Source organism: Brassica napus, chromosome A5 (genome assembly GCF_020379485.1).
Source record: "Brassica napus cultivar Da-Ae chromosome A5, Da-Ae, whole genome shotgun sequence".
NCBI classification, from domain to species: domain Eukaryota; kingdom Viridiplantae; phylum Streptophyta; class Magnoliopsida; order Brassicales; family Brassicaceae; genus Brassica; species Brassica napus.
Genome location: NC_063438.1, coordinates 20,519,322 through 20,543,819, shown reverse-complemented (window position 1 = coordinate 20,543,819; position 24,498 = coordinate 20,519,322). Strand labels below are relative to the sequence as shown.

General features: G+C 32.7%; 4 protein-coding genes and 1 long non-coding RNA gene across 5 annotated transcripts; 3 read left to right on the top strand and 2 right to left on the bottom strand.

Moving 5' to 3' along the window:
• The first annotated feature begins 3,836 nt into the window (after nucleotides 1–3,836).
• Nucleotides 3,837–7,887, top strand: LOC125608816 (AP2-like ethylene-responsive transcription factor PLT1). Its single transcript, XM_048779328.1, has 9 exons — nucleotides 3,837–4,617; nucleotides 4,697–5,120; nucleotides 5,262–5,344; nucleotides 5,486–5,494; nucleotides 5,591–5,679; nucleotides 5,770–5,843; nucleotides 5,948–5,998; nucleotides 6,100–6,176; nucleotides 6,360–7,887. Exons 1-9 carry the CDS (start codon nucleotides 4,500–4,502, stop codon nucleotides 7,115–7,117), a joined length of 1,683 nt encoding a protein of 560 aa, XP_048635285.1. The 5' UTR covers nucleotides 3,837–4,499; the 3' UTR covers nucleotides 7,118–7,887.
• Nucleotides 7,888–10,914: 3,027 nt separating this feature from the next.
• Nucleotides 10,915–12,731, top strand: LOC125608815. Its single transcript, XR_007339449.1, has 2 exons — nucleotides 10,915–11,794; nucleotides 12,165–12,731. It is a non-coding gene; the product is annotated as an uncharacterized LOC125608815 (long non-coding RNA).
• A 2,209-nt stretch (nucleotides 12,732–14,940) lies between these two features.
• On the top strand, nucleotides 14,941–17,945 carry LOC125608812 (serine/threonine-protein kinase Nek6). The gene is made up of 13 exons (XM_048779325.1): nucleotides 14,941–15,641; nucleotides 15,731–15,797; nucleotides 15,870–15,935; nucleotides 16,013–16,056; nucleotides 16,147–16,192; nucleotides 16,282–16,362; nucleotides 16,438–16,480; nucleotides 16,564–16,613; nucleotides 16,692–16,773; nucleotides 16,856–16,905; nucleotides 16,988–17,061; nucleotides 17,145–17,196; nucleotides 17,284–17,945. Exons 1-13 carry the CDS (start codon nucleotides 15,520–15,522, stop codon nucleotides 17,821–17,823), a joined length of 1,317 nt encoding a protein of 438 aa, XP_048635282.1. The 5' UTR covers nucleotides 14,941–15,519; the 3' UTR covers nucleotides 17,824–17,945.
• Nucleotides 17,946–18,598: 653 nt separating this feature from the next.
• LOC125608813 (zinc transporter ZTP29) lies at nucleotides 18,599–21,720 on the bottom strand. Its single transcript, XM_048779326.1, has 12 exons — nucleotides 21,359–21,720; nucleotides 21,013–21,071; nucleotides 20,658–20,750; nucleotides 20,478–20,567; nucleotides 20,303–20,384; nucleotides 19,895–19,950; nucleotides 19,708–19,764; nucleotides 19,432–19,472; nucleotides 19,275–19,342; nucleotides 19,107–19,163; nucleotides 18,892–19,009; nucleotides 18,599–18,791 (listed from the first exon to the last, which is right to left on the bottom strand). Exons 1-12 carry the CDS (start codon nucleotides 21,420–21,422, stop codon nucleotides 18,749–18,751), a joined length of 828 nt encoding a protein of 275 aa, XP_048635283.1. The 5' UTR covers nucleotides 21,423–21,720; the 3' UTR covers nucleotides 18,599–18,748.
• Nucleotides 21,721–21,830: 110 nt separating this feature from the next.
• On the bottom strand, nucleotides 21,831–24,368 carry LOC125608814 (zinc finger protein WIP4; the record flags this gene model as incomplete). The annotated part of the gene is made up of 2 exons (XM_048779327.1): nucleotides 21,831–23,294; nucleotides 24,279–24,368. Coding segments are annotated over 2 exons (525 nt in total), but the record flags the coding sequence as incomplete, so codon positions are not given.
• Nucleotides 24,369–24,498: the final 130 nt, after the last annotated feature.

Here is a 24,498-nt window from a genome sequence, read left to right as displayed (position 1 = left end):
CTTTGTATATATATTGTGCAGATCAATACTTGTGTGAATGTTTTTGGGTATGATTTCCATAATTTATAATTTTGCTGTAAATTTTTGTTTAAAAATAATATAATCAAATGTAATTTTAAAAATAATTTATCACACAAATTTTATAATTTAATATAAAACACACCCAATCAAACTCATTCTCTAATATTTTAGATTTAATTGTGTTAATGTATATTTAAGTTTTCATAAAAGATCTAATTGTTTAATTTACTCTAAGATCAAAATTAATCAAGTTAATTGTTTAATTTACCAAGTCAAACTTAAAAAAAGTACAAATGAAAAAGAATGCCAACTAATATTAAAAATTCGACACTTAGCAAAATGATCAAGATACACAATATATCAGAACTCAATAACCTATGAAACATTAACCTACAAGTCTATAACTAACAAAAAATATATAATTCTACAAAATATACACCCGCGCGGGCGCGCAGGTCAAAAACTAGTCTTGCATTTTATTTAGATGAAAAGCAGTTAGTTAAAGATTTAGTTAAAAGATTTATCACTAAAACTTATAAAAAAAATATAAACTTGTAAAAATTTGATAAATATTTATAATCAATTAAATAAATAAATATTTATTAAATTATTTATAAAACTTCTAAAATTTGTTATTAAAATTATAGACAATATGCAAGATATTATTCAAAAATATTTAAAACTGTTAATTACAAACTGTTAATGGTTGTATTATAATTTAAAACTTTATATGCTCCAATAATATCTTGTTTATTTTAGTTTCAATAATACTGTTAATTAACATTTTATATATTCTGAGGGCTAATATGCAAAGTATTAGTTAAATATTTTTCTCTTATTCAAAAATATTTTTTGTAAATAGAAAGGTTTGGAAAAAAATAAAAGAATCTCAACAGTTATATACCATATGTTATGATTATGTTATAATTAAGTTACAAAAAGAGATATGTTATGCTTTTAAATATCCATATTTCTCTTTTAAATCAAAATCTTATATTCCAAAATGTATATGCGAGTACTTTAAATATTTATATACACGTATAAATATTATGTCTGTGCATATATATAATATTATTAAATATATACAAAACCGTTATGAGTTTTTTTTCAAAAGTGTTTCAAAAAAATATATATATAACCGTTATGTGCCAGACCTCGTTTATTACGAAGTAACACATGATACAGTTCATTGTAACTCATATCACTTCATTCGTTTGAAATGATTTTGTGTTGGAAAGTTTTAGCTGTTTTTTTATGAAGTTCTTCGTATTAATTTTTTTTTTAAAAAAAAAATAGGAACATGCGAGAAAAACTAAATGCAGAAAAGGAAAAAAAATCCGAAGAAAAGTAAGACCTAGAACTCTAAAAGATATCGCCCTAAGACGGAATAAACTAGATACACATGTAAAGCAAAACAGATTAACAAAGATCAAAAAACTGTCAGAATCTTATTGCCAAAGCATGCACATGTTGGATCCCGAATCGTTTGCTAGAGAACCCAAACCCTCAAACCAAAAACAGAAATTACTGCTTTTTATCAATAGAACAAAATTTAAATCTGCAAACCAAAGCAAGAGAAGAAGAACACGGAAGCCCTCACCACTTACTTCCTCCACTTAATCACCTAGACCAAAATAAAGAAAGCATAGGATTAGAAAGGTTCTATTGAGACAGATCAAAAGCGTCGGTACAAAACATCGTCTAGATATCTTCAAAAAAAAAAAACATCGTCTAGACAGGTATAAACCGCACCCTTCAAATGCCTCGCCTCTTCCACCGCCGGATAACTCTCCTCAAAACCTCTGCTCACCCTTCTCTAAGCGAGCTGCGAAGAGAGAAAAGCCGCACCAACAGTTTTGCAACAGAACAAAACATCTTCCATCGCACCGTCTAGAGAGAGAACCATATCACTATGGATTTGCAGGCGGAAACCGTAACAAAATCCGAAGAAAACGAAATCGTATCATATTAAACAAAAATACGTATAATACATATATTTAATGGTATTAACAGATCAAATTATCATAAAAAAGATTTTTATAGGACTGAAAAAATATTATTTATATAGGTAACTATAGTATTTTACAAAATCTTTTTACCTAATATAATGTTCTATTAGTTTCGCTTCATGTGGGACCATTTTTCAAAACGTAGCAGTTAGGACTGGACATTTTATCTGTTAAATTTGATTCGATTCATTATTCGTTTCGATTCGATCCAAAAATTTTGGATATCCGTAACCTTTCGAAGCAAATCAAATACTAAAATCAATTACTAAAATCAATATCCGTAAAAATGAAGCAAATCACAAATATTAAATTTTTAGAAAGCGGATATTCGATCTGATCCGGTAATATATAAATACATGTATATATTGATTATATTTAAAAAAATTAATGTATAAAATTATATAATATTATTATAACATATGATTTGATAAATTCTATTCACATGATTACTTATATAAAAGTATTACATTAAAAGAAGAGAACACATTTATGATAATTATAATTTTTTTCTTAAGTTTTGTGTTATTATAATTATTAATTAAGTTAAAAAAAATTTACAAAATATGTAGATTCACTACTTTTTTAATTTTTATCATATATATCATGCAAAAAAAATATTTTAGAAAACAAATTTGTATCAAAATTTTAAGATTATTTGTATTAATCAAAACATATGAGATATCCGTAAGTATTCGTAAATATCCACAAATATTATTTATTTTCCGGATATCCGTTTTTCCGAATATTCGTATTTTTCGAAGCAAAGCAAATCGAAAAATTAGATATCCGTGACATACGCAGCAAATCACAAATACCTCCAAAAACTCGGATATCAGATCCGTGCTCCGGCCTACTAGCAGTATGAATCTTTCATTTTATCTTATGTGGAAGGTTTATATATTTCTATCGGATGTATAATTTTTTTCTTTGACGAAACGGATATATGATTATTTAATAAGATGTTTTGTTTAATGTTATGTGCTGCTAATTTACTGTGTTTCTTTGTCAGAATTCTTTTTCATTTAAATCTTACTTAAATAGAACATTATATTAGAATAGCCACCAAATATTACGTAGCAGTAAGAATCTTTCATTTTAAATCTTACTTAAATAGAATAACCACCGAATATTTTGTATTTTTTTTAATATTCATTTCAACAAAATCATGAAACTTAACAAGCTAATAACAATACTTTAAAATATACCGAATAAAAATGTCAAATATACTATAAATATTAGAATTATCTGATAAATTACCTATTAAATATATATATATATATAACCGGGGAGATTATCTCTTCATAATATTTATTTTCATAAAGAAGACTTTAAAGTAAGCATTATTAAAGTTAGAATATTAATCTAGATCACCTTATAACCAAACATATTAAAAATTTAGGTAACATTTATATTGACTGATGATTATGTCATTCATCGAGTTACAATTAGTCTTTTATGATTTTAGATTTTCATAGATTATTTAATAAATCATGCAAAATATTTATTCAAATACAAGACAAAATATTTATATATGAACGCATTATCTCATTTCTGTAGTAAAATATTTAAAAACTTGATCAATGAGAAATATGTTTAAAATAAACATTAACCAAAACAATGTGAGAAAAGACATGTTAACAAAGTTTCAAAAAATGATATATTAACATATTTTGATTCTCATATAATTGAGCTCGTTTAAACAACTAAAATGAAAATTTACACCAATTTAAATAATAAAAGATTTATCAACTCGAATTTTTTTTTAAAAAATGTTAATCAAAATCAAGTCTACACACAATTACGAGTGTGTGAGTTTTAGAGAGAAAAATGCTATCCTAATCTGATAGGGGTCTTCTTGTAACAGCTATAAGCCTATAAACATGAATCATACATGCAAAGGGCATACATAGTATATTTTTCTTGTTCACATCCATACTTAGTTATTTATATCAGCTTCTCTTATAGAATAATATTTAATGAGATAAAATCCATATAATTGGAGGGTCACTCTAACCTTGAAACTTCTATGGCCTTCCTCTGTATTCATCTCTTACGAATATCTTATCTTTTCTTTAAACCCTAAAAGTATCAGAGTTTCCATCTCTAACTTAGAGAGAGAGAGAGAGAGAGAGAGAGAGAGAGAGAGAGAGAGAGAGAGAGAGAGAGAGAGAGAGAGAGAGAGAGAGAGAGAGAGAGAGAGAGAGAGAGAGAGAGAGAGAGAGAGAGAGAGAGAGACCCTTGCCAATATATGATAAAGCAGAAGATCTCCCCTATATCTATATATATACATAACTCCATTCTTTGAAAAAAAGTCTTGATCTTTAATTTCTCTTTCTTCAGTCCTTGATCACTGAATCTTCCTTTCTTCTTTGATTGGCTTAGAGCTTGGTATTATTGATTATCAAGGTGGGTAGGAGCAATAAAGTGATTGATTAACCCAAAACAAACAGATTTGACTCAAAAGGGAAAATGAATTCAAACAACTGGCTTGGCTTTCCACTTTCACCAAACCACTCTTCTTTGCCTCCTCATGAATATAACATTGGCTTGGTGAGCGACCATATGGACAACCCTTTCCAAACACAAGGTAACAACGATATATCTATACAACAATCTATTTGTGTATATTATATATATATATACTAAAAATATTTGTGTGTTCGAAGAGTGGAACATGATCAATCCACACGGTGGAGGAGGAGAGGTTCCAAAAGTGGCAGACTTTCTCGGTGTGAGCAAACCGGACGAAAATCAATCCGACCACATCGTAGCTTACAACGACTCAGGTTACTACTTCCATACCACCAATAGCTTGATGCCAAGCGTCCAATCAAACGACGTCGTTGTAGCTTGTGACTCCAACAATCCTAACGATAGCTATGAGCTCCAAGAGAGTGCTCACAATCTACAGTCACTCACTTTGTCCATGGGGACGACCGGTGGTAATAACGCTGTAGCTAAAGCGTTGCCGCCCGAGGTCACCGGCGATAACACTAGCGGTGGAGCATTAGCCGTTGCTGAGACGGCCACGCCAAGACGTGCTTTGGACACTTTCGGACAACGCACCTCGATCTATCGTGGTGTCACAAGGTTATACACGTGACTCATTACTCACTTAATAGATTCTAAAGATCTTATGATCTTAAATTGGATTATGATATATTAGTACCCAAAAAAAGATATGGATTTTAATGATGAAATGCATTATATGTTTTGGTCAAATATAATTAGGCATCGATGGACCGGTCGATATGAAGCTCACCTGTGGGATAATACTTGTAGAAGGGAAGGTCAGTCTAGGAAAGGAAGACAAGGTAAGTAATTTACTTCCACTTAAGCAGGTTCTGTGTGTTTAGGTTTGATTCGCCTGCTCTTATATACTAATCATGTTCTTATATATTTTTCTTTCTTTGTTCTTGCTGCGTAAAATCTTGGGGATCCAATAAACAATCTAGTTTACTTGGGTGAGTGCGTCAAATTGGATTCTTCCTTGTTATACTCGTGGAGTAATCATATTGTTTCGTTTACGGAAACTAAACTAAGTCAAATTCTTGGTATAGGTGGGTATGACAAAGAAGATAAAGCAGCAAGATCATATGATCTAGCCGCACTTAAGTACTGGGGTCCCTCGACTACTACTAATTTTCCGGTATGTTAGTTCTTATTTGCTTGCAATATTCTCTTGGTCATTAGTTATATTATATATATTTTTAATCTTTGATTCATTAATATATATCAGATTACTAACTACGAGAAAGAATTAGAAGAAATGAAGCACATGACTAGACAAGAGTTCGTGGCTGCTATTAGAAGGTGTTTAATTTGTTGTATTTCATCAAGACCTTGGTCGTATATTCAAATCTAATTAAGACTTATCTAATCTAACAACACATTTACAAATGCGTGTCAAATCGCAGAAAAAGTAGTGGATTTTCACGAGGCGCTTCAATGTATCGTGGAGTTACAAGGTTTAATTTTATAAATATTCACATATATAATAATCGTTGTTATTACATAAATAAATACTATTCTTATAGAAATAAACATCTTTATTTTGTCATATATATAGGCATCACCAACATGGAAGATGGCAAGCAAGGATCGGACGAGTCGCCGGAAACAAAGATCTCTACTTGGGGACTTTTAGTAAGTACTTTCTTATTATGTCTTAACTACTTTAAACCATCTAGAACCTACTACAATTTAAAATCAGAACGACTTTCAAGAAACCTCTATTTATAGAATTTTTGTTCTTTAAAATCAGCATGTTTTAATAGAAGGTTCACCAAATTATTATCTTACGTAGTTAATGACATGGTTTGTTTTCAGGCACTGAGGAAGAAGCAGCAGAAGCTTATGATATAGCCGCGATAAAGTTTAGAGGGCTCAACGCAGTGACCAACTTCGAGATGAACCGGTACGACGTGAAAGCCATCCTCGAGAGCAGTACTCTCCCCATAGGAGGAGGCGCGGCTAAGCGGCTCAAAGAAGCTCAGGCTCTTGAGTCTTCAAGGAAACGCGAGGCTGAGATGATAGCCCTTGGTTCAAGTTTCCAATATGGTAGCGGCTCGAGCTCATCAAGGCTTCAGCTTCAACCTTACCCTCTAAGCATTCAACAACCATTAGAGCCTTTTCTTTCTCTACAGAACAATGATATCTCTCACTACAATACCAATTCTCATGACACGTCTTCCTTTAACCACAATAGCTATATCCAAACGCAGCTTCATCTTCACCAACAAACCAACAATTACTTGCAGCAACAATCGGGTCAGAACTCGCAGCAGCTCTATAATGCCTATCTTCAAAGCAATCCGGATCTGCTTCATGGCCTTGTCTCCACCTCTATCGTTGACAACAACAACAATGGAGGCTCTAGTGGGAGCTACAACACTGCAGCTTTTCTTGGGAACCACGGCATTGGTATTGGGACGAGCTCGACCGTTGGATCGACCGGGGAGTTTCCAGCTGTTAAAACAGATTACGATATGGCTTCGAGTAATGGCAATGGAGGGTATGGTGGTTGGACCGGTGAGTCTGTTCAGGGGTCGAATCCTGGTGGTGTTTTCACTATGTGGAATGAGTGAAAAGGGATCTTGTTTTTTTGCGTTGCATGAAAATAGGTCTGAGGTAGTAACTATTTTATCACTATTCTGTTTTTTTTTCTTGTCTTGAAAGTTAGGATCAAATTAGAAGGGACTTTTGGTAGAAGAATTTAGGTAACGGAACGATTATTTAAAAATTGACGGCGAAGGTGATGGTTCTCAGACAGTGGTTAAATGGTTCTTGAGGGTTAGTGTTTATGGGTACTCAAAGTAAGTTTACGAGTACGTACCCAAGTTTTGTTTAAGGCTAACCCTTTTGACTAGTTTCCAAACTTGTAAGTTGTAATTTATTTATAAGGATTTATATTTTCTCTAGTTGTTATAATATCATCAATTAACCCCGAAGGGAGCTGGCGAAAAAAAGAGGCAGTAATCAGAATCTAGTCTTATTTTTTTTAAGAGAAAGCATCAAACAAATCGACAATTTATATTTTATAAGACTAATTTGTATTGAAGTCATTATCGAACTACTTCTCTAGGATCTAAAATATCAACCCTTTCTAGATATTTTAACAACATCACTTTCGAAATATTACTATTTAGAAGGAGGTACTATACAGAGGCGTGCCTACAGTGTATTAAAAAAGGCATTCGCCTCAGGCCTCCGATTAATATGACTGTTTTTAGGGCCCCAAAATTTAAAATAATTTCTAGTATAGTGGTTTAGACTTATTATAAAAAAAAACATTTCTACGAAAATTAATTATTTCTTTTTTTGAATTCATGTATTTTTTTCTATATGACATAATATAACATATTTACGTTATAAACTTATTCTTTTACAATATTAGACTTGTGTATTCTGTGAAAATAATATATTATATTAGAAAATTATTTTTACTACGGTTGTAAATAATTTATTTTTAAAACTTGCCTTAGGCCCGTAAAACTCTTCGCACGGCACTGGTACTATAGTAACTGAATGAAACCGATTGAACGGCTTTGCCTAGTAACTTACTAAAATAAGGAATATTTGCCTAGTAAACCAATTTTTGTTTAAAACAAATCCTTCCCCAAATTTTTCGTTTATTAAGATATATATATTCTTGTAGTACTTTTTATTACTTTCCAAAGAGAGCCGACGAAAAAAAAAACAAATCAACAAGTAGTGAAAACACTCTTTAAACTCGTTAAGAAAACATTTAACGAAAGGCGACATTTTCTTTATTGATACATTAACTTTAGAAAAGCATACTGTTTAGAGGGAGGCCTTAATGGTAAAGAAGAGAAACTTATTGCAAACAAGAAAGCAAAGCCGGCTAAATATATACTCACGAAGAAACAATCCATGAAATATACTAAAAGTTAGTGGTAACCCTCCAATTAATAGAGATTCCAATGAATATAAACATAGTTTAAATCTAAATAGGATCTCAACATCACGATTGAGTAAATTGAACACAAACATTCATTAACAATGGTGTCCAGAGGTCTTTCCCTCACACTAATTTTTCTCTTGGTAGCTCTATTTATCGCACTTGGTGAAGCCAATAACAACCGTAAGATCCTTCAGTCTCACACTAACCACCAACCGGTGCATTCTCCTCTTCCATCTCCGATCTATTCTCCTGATCCTCTTGATCCTAAAGGTTACGAAACCTTCTTTTATAGAAGATCTCCATCAAAACCTTCCCGCAAACCATGGTGGTGGTTGTTGTGAAACGTTAAGACATTGTCTTAGTTATGCAATTTATGTCTTATTACCACAATTGATGTCCTCTACATATTTCAGTCAAATTTTTTCTTCTAGTTGTTTGCGATCCACGCATTAACTGTTTATTCAACTTTTTTGTTGTATTGTTTTGATTCTTTTTGCAGTTGTGATGATTTAAACCTTCTTGACTGATCTTACGGACGCATATCTTTGTCATTGACCAAAAACTTGTTTGTTAAAGATTTTATAAGAGCTAATCAATATGTCGACCGAAAATCAAAATTTATTTGTTTGGCAAGTTGAAAACAAAATACTTGAATGCAATTAACCAAACTTCGCGAAATAAAAAAAATTCAAAACCGGACCAACCTAATGAATACTAGCTTGAATAACTGGATTACACTTTAACTAATACGAGATGATAACCCGTGCGCATGCGCGGAGTGAATTTTTATAATAATGTTTGTTTATGAAATGATTTTAACATTTTGTAACACTACAATTTTTATCGATTATAAAATGATGAATACAAATGTTGGTCTCTTAAATGTATCATCGTTGTTGAAGAGTTAACGTATTACTTTTCATTTTAATTATCTTTAAAACTTCATATGCACAAAAGAAAATTAAGTTTTGCGGCTCACACAAATTACCAAAACCAAATAGGCAACATCGATTGTATAATGACGAAAGAGGATTAGGTTTTTTGCTCTCGATTTGTTTACTATTGACTCTGCATAAATGATTTCATTTTCTACCTCTATAGAATTGTGCTTTCGTTCTCGTCTTTGTTTAATTGATATGAGTTAAGTTTTTTTTAACTTCTTTTATGAACTCAGTGAATTACATAAATGTCAATTAAAAAAAATGGACGTATGTAAAAATTAGTTTCATTCCATATACTTATCTAAGAATCAAAATTTTGAAAATAAATTACCGGCAAACTATATTAACAGTTTAGTATTCAAATATAATATTTCAAGATGTTATAGAATATAAGTGCATACTCAAAATATAAATATTTGTCTAGTATATATTCACCAGCTCGGTCTCAAATCATCTAATTAGAACAACAAAACAAATTACTTATTTCACCAGTTCGGGTAGTATCTGAATCTGAACGGGTAATATATGAACCCGAATGGATATCTGAAGATAATCAAACATAAGTATACTTAACTCTATATTTCTAGTTTATTTCTCTCATTTTATTTAAAATATTTATATTAATGATTCTTATTGCTCAAAATTAGATAATATACATATAATTACGGACAAAATTATTTGTTACTCACTTAAAATACATATCAAGTTCTTGTTTCTTGCATTAACAAATGTTGCATCTAAAATTTCAAAACAACAACTAAATTAGTGTCTTTCTATTTTTAAAGTTTTATCTCCAAACCTATTAATAGTTTAATCTTTTGAAAATTAAAAAAAAAAACAGTTACGTTAAAATATATTTTAAATACAAAAATTTAAACAATGAATAATTTATTTATTTTTTCTTCTAAATTTAAATATCCGAACCCGACCAAAAATATCTGAACCCGAACATAAATACCCGAACCCGACTCGGAGTGTAGAAATACCCGAATGGGTTCTATACCTTTATACTGAAATATTCGTTACAAACTCAAACGTATCTCCGAACGCCCACTCCTATGATATATGATCATTTGCATCTTGCTTGAACAAAAAAAAAAGTTAAACCACTGATCACAATATTTTTAATGTGGGACTTTTACGATTTTAGTAATTTATAGTCATTTTTAAAATTTCAGAATATAACATATAAGTAAAAATCTAATTGTTTTTATTATATGCTTAATGTGATTGTTTTATTTCTTTTAATAGTATAAAATTAAACAAAAAAGAGAGAGGTTAGAAATTTTATCAAATATGTATTATTCATAATCATTAATTGTCATATATATGCTAACCATATTAGATAATTATGTAGCTTTTATTTAAAAACAAAATATTATTTTGTACACTATTAATTAATTTGATGATTAGTTTAATAAAAACATAGTATATGTTTATATGAACCAACTTATTTTTCTAACAATTTTAATAATCATTCTCGTGATGACACGTGGCTACGAAAACATGATGTAATCACTACAAGAAAATGTGTTTTAATAGCGGACGGATAACGCTATATAACGATACTATAGCAGTTTTTGAAACGTTGTATCATCGTCTCTCATAATAGGTCAGACACATTAGATAACGGTTTTTTACTCTGCTATCCTATTATCGTAATAGCGTTTTTTTGTATGCAATTAAATAGTCTTTAATAGTATGTTTTCTTTTTATTATTATATACATTAAAATTATTTATTTTAGAATATTTTTTAGTTAATTATTTAAAATAAAAACATAATTAAAATTTAAAATTAATTCATAGAATTAAATTTTCTTTATTATTTAAATTGATCTATAATTAAAGTGGTTTACAAAAATATAAAAAAATAAATCTAATTAAACAATAAACCAACAAACCAAATAAACCAAAACTAAACCAAGCTTTAACCTAATTACTACCAAACGCCGCCGCACCAACACCACCTCCGTTGTCTTCTTCATCCTTCAATCCTCACCCGCTGCACCACGACCTTCGGCGTCGTGTTCTTCCATGACCTTCGTCGTCGTATCCCGCCATGATTCTTCTTCTTCTTCGTCGTAGGATTTGAGAGGCAAGTTGCAGAGAGGAGGCGTACTCAGCGTCCAGACACCTTGGTCTTCGTCGTCATTGTCTCCTCTCCACGAAGCTTTCTCGTCGTCTCCTGGTCGTCTTCTCCAAGGAACTTGAAAGGCCAGGTGCAGAGACTTTTGTTTCAGTGACTATTGTACAGAGGCGTCGCCATCTCTCAACTCCAGGACCCAACCTCCAATCAAAATCAAATCTAATCGTTTTGTTTCCATGAGTGAACAGAGACAAAGATATTGAACAGTGTGAGACCGTAGAACCCAAAAAAAAAAAGAGATCTCAGATCTATGTAAGTTAATTTAAAATAGACAAAAGGCTCTCTCTCTCTCTCTCTTCTCACTGTTATTTCTCTCTGGATCTTTCACGGGAGAAGAAGAGATGAGAAGCTAATTGAATCGATTCTTTTGGTTGTAAATAGTTTCGATCTTAGTATCGATCTTTTGTTTCGCGTGCAGCTATTGTGTTGTGATTTTCAAATCGATTTTGGACGTGTTCTCATCTCTTTCTCCGGTTTCGGTTTGATTAAATAAAGTTTCGATCTTTCTTTGATTGGATTTCTTGGCAGTCCTTTGTGTTTCCAACTCTATCTAACCTTGATTGATGCATCTTCTATGTGTTATGAGAGTAATATCATGTTTGCTTTATCCATCAATCCTTAGTGGGGTGAAGGTCTCTGAGTCAAAGTTACCGGAGACGGCGGCACGCTTCTCATCGCTAGGAGAAGAAGATCGGGTGAGAGAGAGAACGGCGATCGAAGAGGAGCTGTAACAGTTGGTGTCGGAGAAGGAATCCACCATGTTTCCCGGTGAAACTTTTAACAACGACGAGGAGATGACAGCAGAGAGGCGGTTCCTGAAAGTCCCGACGGTGGAAGCTTCACGGCGGCCGAGCTTGCTGAACGTGTGTTCTGTCGAAGCCCTAGCCGTAAACACGTGGACAAACACGTATCACATTCACCGCTTGTTCTTAAAGGACCTTTTAAATGTAATTTCTTTTCGTTAGTTTATCGGACTTCATAGTCGATATCAACTTGTAATGGCCCATTTGGGCATATCAATATAATATGGTTGACAAAAAAAAACAGATCTATCGAGAGTGAGAAAAGAGAGGGAGTGATTTTAGACCTTCAGATCAAAACAAATCCATGGTTAAAAAGTGTGATCCTTGACAAAAAAAATTAATTAATGAGAGAAAAGGTTGAAGATAGATAAAAGAACAAATTTTAACCGTTAGATTAGAATCAATCAATAACCACACAAAAAAAAGACAATAAAAATTATTTTTACATTTCTTTTTAACTGTTTAAAAAAATTTCTAAATTTAAAGATTATATATTATAATTTAACATTTGAAATATAAATTTTGATTTGAATTTTGTGGTTATACACTTTTTTTAAACTGCATAATAGGGTTTGTATAATTATATTGTATAAAGGTTATGTTTATGATTTAAGGGTTTATAGTTTTGAGAGTATAAGTGTTAAGTTTTTATATAAATATTTTGTGATTAAGATTTAGATTTAAAATTTGTTAAATAATTAAAATTTAGATTCGAAGTTTATATTTAGTAAATGTATGGTTTTATATATGCTTGGTGTTAGGGTTTAGGGTATAGAGTTTGACTGAAGAATTAAAGTTTATGTGTTTGGAAGTTATATATTAAAATTAAAAAGAATAAATTTTGAGTTTTAAGTTTTATATTTGAAGTTACAGTGTGAGTATATTATAGTTTTAAAATTCATATTTAGAAGGTTTAAAAACTTGTTATATGCTTTAGAGTTTATCTGTTTTATGATTTAGAATTTAGTGATTTAAATTTTTTACTAGTTGAAAGTTAAGGTTTATGTTTATGATGTTGAGATGTTTTTAATTACTTGTAGAATTTATATTTAAAATTTGGAGATTAGAATAAATGTATGAGTATAGGGTTTAAAGTTAAAGGTTTGGGATATTGATTTTAAGATTTGAGATAATTTTTTGAAAAAAAATTAATTTTTGAGTTTATATCTAATATTTGAAGTTAAATTTATGATTTGATGTTAAAATAGAGTTTAAAGTTTGTATTTATAGTTTAGGGTTTAAAAACTTGTTTTAGGATTTAGGAATTCAAAAACTAAACATAGCGTTTTTAATCATGTTTTGCTATTAAACCCAAGTATTATATATAAAACCATATGTTACCATAGCGTTTCCAAATATACCACTCTATCATAGCGTTTCCAAATATACAAACGATATCTAAAACTAACGGGTATATCAAACATAACACAATCGTAAAAAACGCTATTTCGGTCTGCTATTAAAACTCATTTTTCTTGTAGTGAATGCTCCAGGATTAATATATAGGGAATTATATTTTAAAATTACTAACTCTAAAACACAATGCCCATGATTCAAACCGAACCAAACTTGTCATATATATAAAAGAAAATACCAAACCAAAGCGAATCGCTCTGGAGGAAGATGCAGTGAATAAGAAACACTATAAGCACTTATAGATTCTGGTCTCGCATAGCTCTGGAAATTTAAAAGCTTTCATTTCTAATTCCTCAATTTGAATGTAACTTTGTATGATTAGATTATAGGATGTTTGAAATGACGCATAAATGTCTTAAGTTTTGTAGCTGGTTTGCAGTATTTGGATGATTCGGTTATGCAGTAATTTTCCTAACTACAAGTGAAAAGTTTGAGAAACTAGGTGAGAACATGAAAGGTAACCTGCTTAGCTTCCAAAGTTCATATGTAGAACAGCTTATTGTTTGACCATTTTTTAGTAGTCTCTTTTGCTGTTGGTGTTCTTCCCGGTCCCTTTAATGATTACTAGGCTTTTTGTAAGTCTATACTCTCTTTGACGATGAATGTATGTTTGCCTCTGTTTACCTGGTTTAAGTTTGTTCTACTTCTGTAAATCATATAAGAGGTTTCAATAACGGTACTGTGACTCACACAATGCAGTTAAGCTCAATTTCTTCTTCAGTTACCATGTCGCTACACATGAAGCCATAGCTATCCAGTTGTTAAAGCATAGAAGCTTAAGAAAATCTAAACAAAAGCCTCCGAACACCAAAATACCTATCAAATTATCAAAACATTCAAGAGGTTTAGATTCCATCTCTGCAATATTGTGGTGTTAAATTTTCTATTGCCTTACTGAAGAGAAAATCCTTAACTAATGCCAATGGTCTTTGAAGTGCTTGAGTCATCATATGAACAATGCAGGTCCAAATATTTAGTCAAAATATATAATATTGTTATAGAAGGGAAAATAAATGAGTCATCTCAATATGTGACTTGCTAGATACTATTTATTATTGGGTTGTTCTAACTTCTAACCAAAAGAGTTAAAGATATGGTCCAACCAAAACAACGAATGGTCCAACCAAAACATCGAATAGGAGATCTTAAGAGACTGTATAGATTTTCTCTGGTTGGTAGACTAATTATGCAACAGAACAAAAGTCATGAAATTCACATTTGGGTCAAATAAATAACACTCATACTTGTTGTTTTCTTATAATTTCCTAACTAACCAAAGGATGATAATAAAACAGAATGTAAACACAGAGAATGTTTTCCTCAGTCTAAAAGTGTAAAAGTGTGAAAGAGACATATCAACAATAATAAATAAAAAGGACTTATATGTAATAATAGCAACAAACATGTCACCAGCAACAGTCTGAAATCTCAAGCAAATTGGTTTTTATTTTATTATCATTTAAATTATTTTCCCTCACTTTCTCTGACCTTTCTTTGCTTCATCTTCAAATCTTCCCTCTCCATCTTGTTCAAAAAAGAGAAAGAAACAAAGTAATTACGAAACATCCTTCTTCACGATATTTCAAAATCAAGATTTGGTTAAAGGGTCCCATCTTTTTTCTTGATTCTTTAATTCTTGATTCTCAAAGAATTTAATGCTCATGTCTTTTATATGAATCTTCTGAAGCTTACAGGCTCCATTGAACAGTAAAATCTTGTGAGTTTGATCCTTTTAATACCGAGAGAGGAAGATCTCAGATGGCAAACAAGCTAAGTGAAACAGCTTCTTCTAAGATGGATGATTATGAAGTAGTGGAGCAGATCGGAAGAGGAGCTTTCGGTTCTGCTTTTCTTGTGATTCACAAGTCTGAGAGAAGAAGGTGAGCTAAGATCTAGACTTTTGAGTTTATAGTTCGTGTATATTTGTTTCTTATGATCTTGTTTGAGATCTACGGATTGTTCTTTGTAGGTATGTAGTGAAGAAGATTCGTTTGGCTAAACAAACAGAGAGATGCAAGCTTGCTGCCATCCAAGAGGTAAAATTACATTAGCAAGCTTTTTATATGTGATCTTGATTATATTTAACATGATTCTTGAGTGGAATTCAGATGAGTTTGATATCAAAGCTTAAGAATCCTTATATTGTGGAGTACAAAGATTCATGGGTTGAAAAGGTAATATAGTCTTTCTTCAAAGCTCATAATCAAGAATAAGTTTCACAGAGAATTCTAACTTTTTACTGGTTATACAGGATTGTGTATGCATTGTAACTAGTTATTGTGAAGGTGGAGACATGTAAGGCAATCATTTCACATTCCAACGTTATGTTTCTTTGTTTTATTCTCTGGTGGTTTTATTTCCACTGATTTTTTTTAATAAATGCAGGACTCAAATGATAAAGAGAGCTAGAGGAACATTTGCCTCTGAAGAAGTGAGCAGTCATTAAGGAATTTATCTGGTATAGACAAGTAATGAACTGATATTGGATGCTAACTTAGAATTATATCTTCTTCTCCGTAGAAACTCTGCAGATGGATGGTTCAGCTACTGTTAGCAATAGATTACCTCCATAACAATCGAGTTCTTCACCGTGACCTTAAGGTAATTTCATCTTCTATGCTTCTTTTGCTACAATGGAACAGTACATCCATTAACACTGCTACTCAAATTTGCCAGTGCTCAAACATATTCCTCACCAAAGAAAACGAGATTCGATTAGGTAAAGATATCAGATGCAGCAATCTTCTATTTGCTATACTTCTTGAGAAGCTGTTTTAGATACCAAGTTTTTTTTTTTTTCAGGTGACTTTGGTCTTGCAAAACTTCTAGGCAAAGATGATCTTGCTTCCTCGGTAATGCTTCTCACAATCCATTAGGATTTATAGCTTTCAGTCTAATGTTTTCTGAATCATTTTTTTTTTTTGATGTAGATTGTGGGAACACCAAACTACATGTGCCCTGAACTTCTTGCAGATATACCTTACGGCTACAAATCTGATATTTGGTCTTTAGGTTTATTCTCTTCTTTAACTTTACACAATCATTAGAACTTGTTGTTGTTCTTGTGTTTCTCATAAATATTTTGGTTTTATAGGTTGCTGTATGTTTGAAGTAGCTGCACACCAACCTGCCTTCAAGGCTCCTGTAAGAACACTTCTCATTTCTTCTTGTGTTAAATCTGAAATCTCTTTCAAACTTTTCAAAAAATTATGTTTCTTGGAAACAGGACATGGCTGGACTCATCAACAAGATTAACCGCTCTTCACTTTCTCCTCTCCCGGTCATGTATTCCTCTTCATTGTAAGTATAAATACAACATTCACTTTAGTTTAGACAAGATTTTGAGTGTGAAATGTTATGAAATTTCTAATATGTTTTTCCAGAAAAAGACTGATTAAAAGTATGTTGCGCAAGAACCCTGAACATAGACCAACTGTGAGTGAATGATACGTTCCATTCGTTTCTTCTTTTGCTGCTTTTCTTTGGAGGTTTATTCTAAGTGTTAAAATGTTTGTTATATAGGCTGCAGAGTTGTTAAGACATCCTCACTTACAGCCATATCTTGCACAATGCCAAAACTTGTCTCCGGTTTTTAAACCGGTTATATCCAAATCAGAACACAACACCTACGAAAACAGAACAGGCGAGACCCGTCTTCCCCCAAGGACAGGCACTGCAAAGTCCACGAAAACACCAATGAAACATAATCAAGCACTAAAAGAAGAAGCAGAGGAGAAAGAGAAGAGAAACAAGAATGGAAGTTCTAGTTCAAAAGACAAAGAGAAGCCAGAAAAGACTCAAGAGATGTCATTGCTTAGCACATTAACGCTACTACGCGAATATCAGAAGAAGACTCCGAGGAGCGAGGAGAGAGCAGAAGCGTTGGAATCTTTGTTGGAGCTTTGTGCAGGTTTACTTAGGCAAGAGAAGTTCGATGAGCTCGAAGGAGTCTTGAAGCCTTTTGGAGATGAAACAGTTTCATCAAGAGAGACAGCGATTTGGCTTACCAAAAGTCTCATGAATGTTAAGAGAAAGCAAAATGATGATGAAACCAACCCTTAAAAACAAATACTAACCACAACTTTTTTCATGTAACCAACCATTGTGTGTATTAAAGACATTCATTGATCACAAAACAATGAAGGTATTTGATTAACAGAATGTTATATTATCATACTCATATATATATTAGTGTAATAACTTACACAATGAGGTTATACATCAAAATGGGTTACTTGACAAAATTATTTTACATAGATGATTCTAAGGATCAAATCAGAACAAAACAAAAAAGAGTTTAGTTCTGCATCTCTTAGAAGGCATTCATAACATCTCTTTACTGCAAGAGAATAACCAAGAAGGCGGAGAGTGATGCAGCAACGATGGAGACAACCACCGGAAAAGCCACGGTAGCGGAGGAAGTACCTGGTGCTGGTGCTGGAGACTCCATGGTAGCCGAGGTGGCTGAGCTCATTAACACAGCCGAGACAAAGAGAGCAACAAAGAACTTGTTGACGTTGTTCATTTCCATTATTTTCTTTGGTTTACTTTTTGGATGTTTGTTTTGTGTGTTCTTCAGGTGATGGCCTTAGAGGTAAAGGTGGTGAAAGGTATTTATAACATAACAAAATGTGGAAGGACAAAAGAGAGTTTCAAGATCTGCCAGTAATTAGCAAGACTCTTCTCTAATTTTTGTTTTTAAATTTAGGAAATAGTGGTAAAAATAAACTAGAGCTATAAATACATCTTTTATTTTTGCAAAAGCATCTTTGTCCATAGATGATCACATGGATTTACAGTGACATTTTGCGAGAGATTGGCAAAGATTACTGTTAAATAAGATGTTAAAAGAGATTATTACTTTGAATTAAAAATGAATACTCAATTGTTACAGATCCTATTGATTTCACAGATACAAAGAGACTATACTCCACAGACTTGTTTCTGTCTTTGAGGAGGCAATTATTGCACATGACAACTAAACTGACTAACCCATTGACTCAGGTAAACTCAGCTCCAGAAAGTAAAGACTGCAACAACAACAGAGACAAACATATCATCAAAATTTATAAAACTAAGGACGCCAGGAAGTAACCGCTATTTCAAAGCTTTTGGTTTTCGAGTTTTTACCTGGCAGACATACAAGCCATACCGACAAACACAGCCTTTACAGCTTGCTTCTGTCCAGCATAATCAAATGCCAAAGGAAGCATTTCGTGCAAAGTTAGGAAAGCCATGATTCCACCAACTGCATCATACAACAAACAACAGTTTTTGTATTGGTTCGCTTTAAGTCCAATGGTTTTCTAATATAAAGAACCGATTTTCTGCAGATTTCTACTTACCTGCTCCCAACAAGCCTTCAAGGATTTCAGGACTCAAGCTGCTCGGGAATAGATAAGCTGCATTGTAAGGAAATTGTATTAATTTATGATACTCTCTCGAAACTCTCAAGAGAACATTAACTTGTACAGAAGAAGAATGCATCAACAAAGAAACTAATGCAAACTTACCCACGATAATTACACCTAGAGGCTCAGCTAAACCAGAGAGTGTTGCCAATTTGAATGCCTGCCATTTGCTGTTACATGCATAATATCGATTTAGGATGAATAGAACCCCGGAGTATACATGGTACAAATGTGAATCCATATGCAACCATGTTCTTACCTCTCTGTTGCAAAGTATATAGGAAGTGCAACCGCCACACCCTGAAAATATCACACCGTGGCAGCAAAGGAAGCATGTCAAATAAATAAAAAAATATCAAATCTAGTTGTTTACTCGTTTTCGAGATTGCTTTATAATGGAAAACAAACTTTCAAACAGGAAACACATAAAAATAATAATATGTGATATTCTTTTTAGGTTTCTTTTTATAAGGTGAGCTATGTAAGTTGGTAGATATGACCGCCTTCACAAATTTCTAACTGAGAGAATATGTACCTCAGGAATGTTGTGTAAAGCGATTGCCAAAGCCAGATTAACACCAACTCGCATGCCCTGTGAAGCAGAATCCAACAAGCAATTATAAATATTAATACGCTGGTGATGCATGTCATTAGAGAGACCATAACTTTTCAGAATGCATGCTCTCCAAATATTTTGGTTCATCATGATCCTTATTTCTCACCTTAATTGATCCGAGAAATACGGCCATCCCCTCTGGAAAATTGTGCAAGCTTATTCCTATAGTTGAAAGTGGAAAAGATATACATAAAGAGTTTAGATAAACAGTTAAGCTATATAACTAACATTAAAGCAAGCAAAATTATAGAAGTCCAACAAACAGGATACGTCCTGGTTGAAAAAAACAAACAGATGATTATGTCTTGCACATTACTGTGCAGTAATATATTGACTAGTTTGCTAAAGGCGAAGAGTTCAAATCCGCAAGTCCACATTGATGCAATGGTTTTGAGGAGTCATTGTAGATACATCTAGCCATCAAATTACAGATCAAACTAAATGCACCCAATGATCCAAACTCGGACGACAAAAGATCAATAAATTGAAGAAATGGAAGTGAAAGTTGGTATACCAATAGCTGTAACAATTCCACTATATAAGACTTGCCGGCGATGCTTCTTCGCCATGTCCTTACCTCCCTCGTCTCCATTTTTCTGTAATCAACAAATAAGCAAAGCTGTCATTCATGATACATATAGCCTCATATTTTTGGACAGAAAGCCTTGTGAGAACATTGTAATTCTTACCTTTCTTCTTTTCACGTCAGTAGAAGGACCAAGTGTTGGTTCCGGTATGAATTTGGCAATACACGCAAAGAATATCACACCACCGAAAAACTGCAACATTAGAAAACTATATTACTCTCAGTGTGAAGAAAAAGTAAAACAAACCCCAGTGAGGCACAACATGGACACAGGAGTACTAACCCAGAGATTGCCTTTCAAGAAGCCAATAGAGTTTATAGCATTATGAGCCAAATCCAGGAAGGATATGCTCAACATCAGACCTGCCGCAAAACCCTGAAGAAAGAACTTACTATCATAACCAACAACAATATCAATCAAAATTTCTCAAGTGATAGGAACGAATATTGTTCAGGGAACACATCTTTTAGTCACTAGCACCCTATAAAGCTTGAAGACAAGACAATCTAGAGATAAAAAGAAAACAAAATGAACATCCAATAACTCTTAATATAGTGAGGGCTCTGCTTTACCAGAAACATGACCAAATATTACAAAACAGAAGGCTTCTTGTACGATATTTAAGATGTAAACTCACTTGCAGAAGTCCAAGCATCTTCATATTGGGAGTCTCACTAAGAACTACGAAAAGCGCACCTGCGAAAGTAACATGAAAACTCAATTAGATGGACCAAAAAGCATCTAACTTGGAGCCTCTGGTGCTATCTAAGTAACAGAAACAAGATACCAAAACCTCAAATCTAGGAACTAGCAATGTACTGAACACAAAATCAGCTTCCAATTAATAACAATTTTGAAAGAACCAATCCAGAATCTGATCACACAACTACAATCATCAAACCTAGAAGAAGCAATCGTTCATCATCTAAACACAATCGAAATCAATGAATCCCTGATTCTAAAACTCAGCAACATAGACTCACCTAAAGAAGTACTTAATCCACCCACAAGGGACAGTCCAAGCGCCACGAGCATCTGCGAATCCATCGATTTAATCTGAAGGGAATCGAAAAAGAAAGACCTTCTTGTTGTCGCAGTTACTCAGATGATTTCAAACACACAAAGACGAAGAATGTGTATGTGTGTGTATATAAAGAGGGAGAGGAGGAGAATCTCTGAAGCCCAAGGAAGAGATTGGTTAATCGATGGAAACCCTAATCCATAGCTTATCTCTGCGCAGATTCTTAGCCTAAGTGAGTGAGAGCATATTATGCCTGCGTGCTTCTCGTTTTCTACCTAACCTTTCCTCTCCTCATCTTCTTTCTCCTTTGCCTGTTCCCCCTCGTTTATGTTGACCCCCATTTATCCTCGGGTCGATATGAACCGGAGCTTCTTCTACAACCGGGTAAACCAATTTTAGTTTCAGAAGTTAGTATAAACTTTACAAAGTTTGTGATAAGTACCAAAAACTTTGATTTGGTAGGATTAAGTCCATTAAAGCTTAGCTTATGTGGATGGATGAATCTTTAAATAAAATATTTGACTGGTAAAAAGTAAAACTAATACATTGGAGTTATTAGCAGAATTTATTAAACTTTTTTTAAATTATTTTTTTATTTTTTTATATATCTAGGTATTAGGATTCTTTTACTTATTAAATGAAACATTTTGGTTATTTTCTTTTTAGTGATCTATTTTATGATCAAAACTTAAAAATGGTCTATTTATGAGAATTATCCATATAGTAATATTAAGAAAAAAATGAGAATTGCTAAGATTCTGCAGGTCAACAACTACTTTGGATTTATACTAATTTTCCGTTGGTTTGTAAATATGTGTATCATAGTCCGTCCTAGATCTTTCTGATGCAGGAGTCATCCAAATCTGCAAAAACGAAAACAAATGTATGTTAATCTTATGATTATAAAAATAAAATAATAGAAAGAGAAGAAAGAGTGTCAAGAAAATTATAAATTCCACACATGTCATTTTTCTATTAGTTTAGCTCTAATTTTACAATTACTATTTAATCACGTATATAAATTATATTAAAATACTATTTTTTTTTGTTTAAGAATTTTGAAGAATGTCTTCCTGATAAGATTGCTCTTACATATCGAGAATGAAAAGAAAAATATGATGGACATGTCAATTGTTTCAATGAATTTTTATAGGTAGTTTTATGAGTGTTTTTTTGTTTTGAACAAGTTACATGAGTTATATACTAGTACGACAGTTTTCAACATGATAATTCTCTAAATATCTATTTTAATTTTTTTTAAATGACCAAATTGTCTTATTCATAATTCTGGAGTTTTAAATTATACTAGAGTTGTACATCTGCGTGTAGAAATATAACTAATGATAAGAAAATGCACTTTAGATTAGTTAAATGAAAAAGACGGTCTAACAAACTTTAACGAAGACGTTAGAACAGTAAAGGCTTCTGCTATTCCGATAAATATAATCCAAAGAAAATTACGATCATTCTTGCTGTTCGACATCGGAAGCAGCCTCCTCGTCCTCATGATCGCCGAAGCAATCAATGCCAAAACAAGGGACATGACCATTACCAAAGGCCTTGACGTGGTCCTTAAGCGACCTCTTGTGCTTGAAATCCGAGCCACATGAGCAATACCAAAGCCTCCCACAGTTCTTCTCGTGCGTCCTCCAGTCTCCTTTGACCGCAAAAGCCTTTCCACATCTACGACAAGCAAAGGGCCTCGCACCGTGTTTCCGCTTGTAATGTGTCTGAAGCGTACGGAAGTCCTTGAGCGGCCTTGCCCTCGGGTGCTCAATGTTGTTCTTGCAGCCCGGTGCGCAACAGTAGCAAGGCAGCTTCAGCATCCCCGTTGGTTGTGTCCCTCTTAGTGACTCTGGTCCTTTTCTGTATTCTGAGCCATGTCCCCACATGTGCATCTAATTCAGATAAAAAAAATTGTGTAAACGTTAAATACTAAGTTATGCGCATAGCTTAAATATTTATTTGGTTTTATGATCGAACAAAATATTTAAGATAAAACTCCAAAACTAATCTCGAAATGCAACTGTCACAATGTAGTGCAATACTGACCAAACAGATCAGTGGAATAGCTAAATATTGTGTAACAATTCTTGCACAAACTTCATATAATTTAATATACTTATCAGTTAATTCGTGTAATTCTAGAAAATTAATATTGTATAAATTTATGTAGTTTTACGCTAATCATATTCTCTTTGAGTACTTGTACAAAGATGAATATGAGTTTGAGATCTAACCCCGTATGATTGCGTAGGGGTTAATAGGAATTAAATGTCACATAATAAATATATGTAATGTTCTTTTACAAAAAGTTATATGTAATGTAGTTCTCAAAAAAGAGTATAAAGATATAATAGGTATTAGAAAAGTCTGCAAGACATATATCTTCCTCTTTTCGTTTTCTTTTTTCCTTTTAGGGTAATGAGTGTTTATAGTAGAACTGCGCAAAAATCAAGAGAGACCAAAAATGGAAAAGGAAGAATAATCATATTCTAGGGTTAGAAGGAGGCAGTCTAGAATGACTTTTGGTTAAAGAAGATCTTCTTGATTTTAAAACCATTGATTGATTTTTTAGTTGATCTTCTCATAGCCATTAATCAACAGATCGTACAGCAATGACTCGTACCATCAAATGAAAAGTTATTCTCGATTCTATACTAATAGGAATAGCAATTATATATTATGAAAAAAAATTTCAGTGTGTGCTAGAGATTTTCTCATGATGAAGATCTGAAAAAATTATAGAAATTATTACTCAAAAGAAAAATAAGGAAAGTAAACATATATAGATCCATTTTAAAGAACAAAAGTCAAATCTTGAAATTCATTTTAGGGAAAGTAAGAACTTAAAGTTAGGTTTATTGGATGAATGTCATTACCTGCATGTTGTTGTATCTGTTGAAGGTCTTGTAGCAGAGAGGACAAGAGAACTGTGTAGGACCCATGAGAATCTGAGAAGGAGTAGGGTGAAAGTGTAAAGGCCCAAGACATCACTCAAGCCCAACAGGAGTTGGCCCAAGTTATCAAAGGAGTCAACGGCTCTCTCAACCAGGATCAGAAGACGACAATAAGACAGAAGAGTGAGAAGAAGGGGACAGA

What these genes read in the sequence shown, in the direction of transcription:
- LOC125608813 (XM_048779326.1), bottom strand. Translation starts at nt 21,422, where the DNA reads ATGGATTCGCAGATGCTCGTGGCGCTTGGACTGTCCCTTGTGGGTGGA. An exon ending in AGATGCTTGGACTTCTGCAA is followed by an intron (nt 20,751 to 21,012) that starts GTGAGTTTACAT and finishes TTCTTTCTTCAG; the next exon opens with GGTTTTGCGGCAGGTCTGAT. An exon ending in ATGGCTTGTATGTCTGCCAG is followed by an intron (nt 18,792 to 18,891) that starts GTAAAAACTCGA and finishes TTGTTGTTGCAG; the next exon opens with TCTTTACTTTCTGGAGCTGA.
- LOC125608812 (XM_048779325.1), top strand. Translation starts at nt 15,520, where the DNA reads ATGGCAAACAAGCTAAGTGAAACAGCTTCTTCTAAGATGGATGATTAT. An exon ending in GAACATTTGCCTCTGAAGAA is followed by an intron (nt 16,193 to 16,281) that starts GTGAGCAGTCAT and finishes TCTTCTCCGTAG; the next exon opens with AAACTCTGCAGATGGATGGT. An exon ending in AGAAAACGAGATTCGATTAG is followed by an intron (nt 16,481 to 16,563) that starts GTAAAGATATCA and finishes TTTTTTTTTCAG; the next exon opens with GTGACTTTGGTCTTGCAAAA.
- LOC125608816 (XM_048779328.1), top strand. Translation starts at nt 4,500, where the DNA reads ATGAATTCAAACAACTGGCTTGGCTTTCCACTTTCACCAAACCACTCT. An exon ending in ATCTATCGTGGTGTCACAAG is followed by an intron (nt 5,121 to 5,261) that starts GTTATACACGTG and finishes AAATATAATTAG; the next exon opens with GCATCGATGGACCGGTCGAT. An exon ending in TTCGTGGCTGCTATTAGAAG is followed by an intron (nt 5,844 to 5,947) that starts GTGTTTAATTTG and finishes GTCAAATCGCAG; the next exon opens with AAAAAGTAGTGGATTTTCAC.